The sequence below is a fragment of the Nansenia antarctica genome (genome assembly GCF_963989245.1).
Source record: "Nansenia antarctica genome assembly, contig: SCAFFOLD_1072, whole genome shotgun sequence".
Lineage (NCBI taxonomy): Eukaryota > Metazoa > Chordata > Actinopteri > Argentiniformes > Microstomatidae > Nansenia > Nansenia antarctica.
In genome coordinates, this window is record NW_027663099.1 from 5,001 (window position 1) to 11,774 (window position 6,774).

General features: G+C 43.7%; 1 protein-coding gene across 1 annotated transcript; it reads left to right on the plus strand.

Moving 5' to 3' along the window:
- Window positions 1-2,812: 2,812 nt before the first annotated feature.
- LOC308175304 (E3 ubiquitin-protein ligase TRIM35-like) lies at window positions 2,813-4,231 on the plus strand (the record flags this gene model as incomplete). Its single annotated transcript, XM_080550996.1, has 2 exons — window positions 2,813-3,431; window positions 3,471-4,231. 2 exons carry the CDS (start codon window positions 2,813-2,815, stop codon window positions 4,229-4,231), a joined length of 1,380 nt encoding a protein of 459 aa, XP_080407122.1.
- Between the last annotated feature and the right edge of the window lie 2,543 nt (window positions 4,232-6,774).

A 6,774-nucleotide genomic window follows, 5' to 3' on the forward strand; every position in this document is an offset into this window, starting at 1 on the left:
CCTATGTTCTACGGCCGATTTCTAAACACTCAAAGAGGCTAGAAACAAACTTTCTTTTTCTGATGAAAGAAGAGAGTCTAAAGTTTTGGTAGATATGTTCAATGTTTATGTAGTCCGAAAAGTCAATATTTGGTGGGTCTTCAAAGTTCAGCGAAAATGCCCCAAAAGTCTGGCAGTGTGGAGCTCTCCGCTCTGAACATGGCTGGCAAGAAATGCAATCTAAGAAGTCCTAAGTATATATACAGTCGAGGCATTTACCCGACTATGTACAACACAGACAAACTGGCCCAACCAGAACTGTACACTGTTGTTCTAAGTCAACAGCAGAGCTGTAATTGTGGTGCCTTTGAGGGGTGAGACACTCCGGAAACGGCTTTGCTGCGTACAGATTACAGTGGTACGGAGCAGAAGCACTCTGGGGGTTTGTGGAAGCGCTTCCCTGCTGACAGCCTCTCATTAGCTGCAGCGTCTCGACGCTTCGGGGAGAGAAAATTACAGACATGAGGATGTAAATAATGTCACTGTGTGAATGTTTTCGGGGGGTGTGAGGGGTTGTGTCGTAACCATAGCAACATGTGTGTCGTAACCATGGCAACATGCACACGTACCTGTGACAGCAGCACAACGTGGTGTTGGAAGAATGTCTAGAATGAATTCTCCAGGTTTTGACTGTTTACTGTTTATCACTACCGGTAAATGTGAGAATGCTATGCACTATATAATTACATAGTTGTTCTGTGTATGATTGTGCAGATTGAATTGATTCTTGTCAAGAAAAGGGGAGGGAGGGAGAGAGAGAGGGGGAGAGGGAGGGAGGGAGAGAGAGAGGGAGAGACAGAGGGAGAGAGAGAGAGACAGAGAGAGAGAGAGACAGAGAGAGACAGAGAGAGAGGCAGAGAGAGAGGCAGAGAGAGAGAGAGAGAGAGAGCTCATTTAATTAATGGAATGCCATTCAGAAAAAACAAGTAAGAAAACCCAGTGTTGAACAATTACCAACTAGTCACGTCTCCTAGGCTCAGACAGCCACTAGGATCTCTGATAGATGTGAATATCTCACTGCTACATACATGATGACTTGACTGTTAGAAGAACACCATGGACAGTATAGTAATATATTAGAACCTTACAGTTAATTACATTCCTCTCTATGGAGGTCTGCATGCGTAAGGTTTCATGCTGTTCCTCTCAGTACTGAGGTTCACAGCCATGCCAGCTCTGGTCCTGTTGCTATGGTGTGTTTGTGGCCTGCTGATTTTGAGGTTATAGAAAGTTTAGGCTGTAAATTGTCAATCCCATCCGGCAACCCTGTGCGCTTTCAGCCTCGTCAAACTGCGTCATACAAACTTGTCATACAGCTTTTGTTTACATTGTCCGATAGCCTGGGAACCGAAAGCTTGCAATAAACATCGTTTTTTGCACATATTTGAGTGTGTAGATGCTGCTTTCTTGCACTCTATTTGATACTCTTCAGCTGCAGCACCCCAGCTAAGTCTGATCATGGATGAGCGGTGGTATTTTCACTATACTGGGAATTAACTTGGTGAAATGCATTCTTAGACCAGGCTAGTCGTCATGATTACAAATATGCCACTTGAAATGCATGAAATCCAAGTTTATTTGTGTCTTACACACATGTTCACCTAGTATTTGACTGCTTGTAGCCCAATCACGAATGATCCCAGTATTGTAGCTTCAGACGGACAGGTTGGTTGTAGTGCTTGCTGCAGCCCACGATATGTTATTGCTCATATATATTTATTTTAATCATGTTATTTTACCAACTGTTAAGACAACAATATAGTAAGCTAGTGACTTGAGCTAAAATTGGCCCCCAATTGACCCCCCTCATTTTCCAACGTGTTGTAATTATGTTACGATATTTCTGTCGAGTGAGTGAAGGTAAGCAACGTAGGGTGTGTTCGTAAAATCGCTCTGAGAGCGCCGGAGCGCACACTGGGTGCAACGTCATAAAGGGACCAGGTAATTTGATTGGACAAGAGGCATTCCATGAGTGCTGATCATATTTCCAGGGCGAATTTACGAACGCAGCAAACAGAAGACGTCAAAAAAATAAATTAAAAAATCATCAGGTCAGATATATAAACGGGTTATTTTGGTAAACTGGACACATTTTGGGAATATATGTGGTTACTTTCTCGCCTGAAAACATATTAAAACTTCATAAAATGACATAATTACAAAAATTACATATTTTAGCTAATGGAGGTTTAAAATGGAGGTTTAAATTCCCCGCTCCCGGCGAAATGCATTCTGGGAGGCAGTATGCATACTGTGTAAATGGTCGGCTGGTTTTCACATACTTATTATGAATGTAGTATGCAGTATGCAGTATATACTCACTGAGTATGCTAGTATGCAGTATATACTCATTGAGTATGCTAGTATGCAGTATATACTCATTGAGTATGCAGTATGCAGTATATACTCATTGAGTATGCTAGTATGCTAGTATGCTAGTATGCCATTCCGAACACAGCCAGTGACTCATACCTTATCTGAAGCTCCACCCTCTAACCTGTTGAGCAGGAAACAGTGGAGAGCAGAAGTGAACCACACAGCAGTCTAACATTCAGCTCTCTGGTGCTGCCGTTCACTAGCAACAACATTACATATGTGTGACTCTCTGAAGGACTTTACACTCTTTTACCATCAACTTTCAAAACAACCACAAAGGAAGAAGCAACACCGTCAAGATCTGGATTTTACTTCCTGTTGACTTCAACTCGGTGAGTTTTCAGAAGTGAACTTTCACCTCAGAAGCCATTACAGAGGAGACGGAGGTGGTGAGAGAATGGCGTCTAAACCCTCTCTCTCTGAGGAGAATCTCTCCTGTCCTGTGTGCTGTGACATCTTCAAGGACCCTGTCGTCCTCCATTGTAGCCACAGCTTCTGTAAAACCTGTCTGCAGGAATTCTGGAAACAGAAAGACACTCAGGAATGTCCAATGTGCAGGAGGAAATCATCCATGGACTTCCCTCCTCGTAACCTGGCGTTAAAGAACCTGTGTGAGGACTTCTTACAGGAGAGAAGTCAGAGAGCTGCAGCAGGGTCTGAGGTGCTCTGCAGTCTGCACAGTGAGAAACTTAAGCTCTTCTGTCTGGAGGATAAACAGCCCATCTGTGTGATTTGTCAGACTTCAAAACAGCATAAAAAACATGACTGTTGCCCGGTAGATGAAGCTGTACTGGATCATAAGAGTGAACTCCAGACTGCACTGGACCCCTTAAAGAAGAAGCTGAAGACCTTCCTAGAGGTTAAACTGACTTGTGATAAAACAGCTAAACATATTGAGAGCCAGGCCCAGCGCACAGAGAGGCAGATGAAGGAGCAGTTTGAGAAGCTTCACCAGTTTCTACGAGATGAAGAGAGAGTCAGGATCGCTGCACTGAGGGAGGAAGAGGAGCAGAAGAGTCAGGTGATGAAGAGGAAGATTGAGGGGCTGAGCGGAGAGATATCATCACTTTCAGACACAATCAGAGCCATGGAGGAGGAGCTAAAAGCTGATGACATCACATTCCTGCTGAACTTCAAGGCCTCCATGGACAGAGCCCAGAGCACACTGCCGGATCCAGAGAAGGTTTCAGGAGCGCTGATCGACGTGGCAAAGCACCTGGGCAACCTGCAGTTCAGAGTCTGGGAGAAGATGCAGGGAATAGTGGAATACACTCCTGTGGTTCTGGACCCCAACACTGCCCACCCACTTCTCATCCTGTCTGAGGATCTGACCAGTGTGACATGCAGAGAAGAGAAACAGCAGCTTCCTGACAACCCAGAGAGGATTGACTACTATGCTGGGGTCCTGGGCTCTGAGGGCTTTGACTCAGGGACACACAGCTGGGACGTTGAGGTGGGGGGGAGTACATTCTATGGCCTGGGTGTGATGACAGAGTCTGCAGGCAGGAAGGGCTTAGGCTTTTTGTCTGGATCCTGGTGGCTTGGGTTTGATGATGGGGAGTTTCATACAGTTGTTCCAGGTGTTCCAGACACTCTCCTCACAGTGAGCCAGAACCCCCAGAGGGTCAGAGTGCAGCTGGACTGGGACAGAGGAGAGCTGTCATTCTCTGACCCTGACACTAACACACACCTACGCACACTCTCACACACCTTCACTGAGAAAGTCTTTCCATTTATCTGGAATGTTTGTATCCTTCCTCCTCTGAGGGTGTTACCAGAGAAGGTGTCTGTACCCATGGTTACACCCTCTGTCTGAATCAATGATTAACTGACTTACAGTACTTAGACCTTAGTGTTCCTCTGAGACAATCAATCATCAATAACACTTTAACACTCTAACCCTAACCTTAACCCTACCCTCCTAACCCTAACACTAATCAGTCAGCAATGTGTCCAGACATATAAAAGATGAATGAACCCTTTGATTATGATGTTCAACTGTCTGACTTTATCACAACACAAACTAGATGATCGAGGCTGGTTCCCATATGTTGTTGCTTAGAGGATGTTACATGGAAACATTAAACATCTAAAAACATGCTAACCATGCTAACCAGCTATCACCATGCTAACCATGCTAACCAGCTATCACCATGCTAACCATGCTAACCAGCTATCACCACGACGTCAGCAACCTAGCCGACACGTTAGCATCGTTAGCACTGTCTTCACTCCCGGCGTTCAGAACGTTTGATATAGGGTGCGTTCGTAAATTCACTCTGAGACCGCCGGAGCGCACAATGGCTTCAACGTCATAAAGGGACCAAGTAATCTGATTGGACGAGAGGCATTCCAAGAGTGCTGATCAGACTTCCAGAGCGAATTTACGAACGCAGCCACTAGCCAGATAGCTACCGTCGCTAAACCTGTCAGACAAATGATGGGACAATGTAATGTTCTTATAACGCTGCCAGCGAGCTACATGAACTCTACTGAACGATGTTGCGAAAACATGAAAACATGCACATTTAGTTTTTCCATGTCAGTGCAATTTATTTTTAATTCTTATGCAAAACGTTTGATGGGCTTTATCATTATTATTATCGAGAATAGTAAAATCCGTTTCAAAATCTTAGTAAAACAACACTTGGCAAATAGAGAAATTGACATTCCGTAATGTATATTAAAGGTGTATGTAAATGAAAATGTTTGTTTTTAGTTTAGTTTTAGTTTTTAGTTTAGTTTTATTTGAGTTTAGGTTAGTTTGACTTTAGTTTAGTTTTAGTTCTTTTCTTTCCATTTTCTTTTAATTTTCTTTTAATTACACTCTGTTGTCTGTTCTTTGTAATCATTTGTTTGTATTTGTGTTGTTATTGATTTCATTTGTATTGTTATTTTTGTGGACCCCAGGAAGACTAGCTGTCACCATGGTCCTAATAATAAACAAACAAATAAACAAATCACAACATCCTCATGCACTAACAGTAGCCCAGCCCTTTTCAGTTGCTTTATTAAGCATATATATATTAAGCTTTATTAAGTTATATATAATACTAGTGTAGCCTACTATGTGCCTTAATGTGTCATTCTGTTTATCTGCAGACTAAGCAGCCAGAGGCTTTTGGTTCTATAAAAGTCTTTATTTTTGTATTGACTGATGCACTTTATTTTTGACACTTTTTTTGATCTAATTACTCTTAGGTGAGCCTTTCTTGTTTTCATAAAAGGAGGCCAGATCTTGGCTAAAAAAGCATTGTGCACTGTCTATAACAGATTCTGTTTGTTAGAGGAAATAATAAATGAACATTTGAAGAGTCAGAAGTGTTCTCTTTGTTGTGTTAACAATAGTGAGATTTGGTGAGATCACTATGGAATATTAAATCATCAATCTTTGCTCACTACATAGCCTTTCTTACCTTCAGGTGTGCATGAACTACAGGTTATCAACTGTGAAATTATATCTGTTCTCATATCGGTTATCGGTATCGGTTGGAAAAAATGCATATCGTGCATCCCTACTATTTATATTGCTATTTTCACATTTTAAAGAAGAGCTTTTTATTCAGGCCTAAAACTTTTATTTTTTTTAGCAAAACAAGCTGTGTCGCTATCTCCCCTTTTCCTGCTGAGATGTCTAAGAAAGTCCTGAAACCTGCAATTAAAGTGACGACATATCTCCACCACCCCTTCTCACACACACACACACACACGCGCACACACACACACACACACACGCGCGCGCACACACACACACACACACACACGCGCACACACACACACACCTGACAATTCTGCTTGTGACCCTTGAACACAGTGACTCATACCTTATCTGAAGCTCCACCCTCTAACCTGCTGAGCAGGAAACAGTGGAGAGCAGAAGTGAACCACACAGAAGGATGCAGTATGTACTCATTGAGTATGCAGTATGCAGTATGCTCGTATACCATTCCGAACACAGCCACTCTCTCAGCTTTCCAGTCAGCCTTACTTCCTGGTGAATGTCCGGCATGGCTGCTGCCATGGCGACAGATCCCTCAGTGGTGGTGTTGGTTGGGGGTGTTTGTGGCCTCGCGCGCTTCGCTAGGTCCAGGCTGGGCTGTGGGGGGGGGTTAGGGGGCTATGGGGGGGGGGGCTAGCTCCCTTCCTTCACTAGGTTCCTTCCTTCCTTCACTAGGTCCCTCCCTTCGCCTCACGCCGGCCTGCAGCACGGCTCAGCGGTCGCGGGTATTTATTGATATTTTTCTCCCATGAGCCTCTCTGTTCATTTAGGAAGGAGCCGAGGAGTGTGTGTGTTTATTCACACGTCGCCTCAGTCAATATGTCAGTCAATGAGAGCGAGCCAAGCGTGCGTTTTAGCCT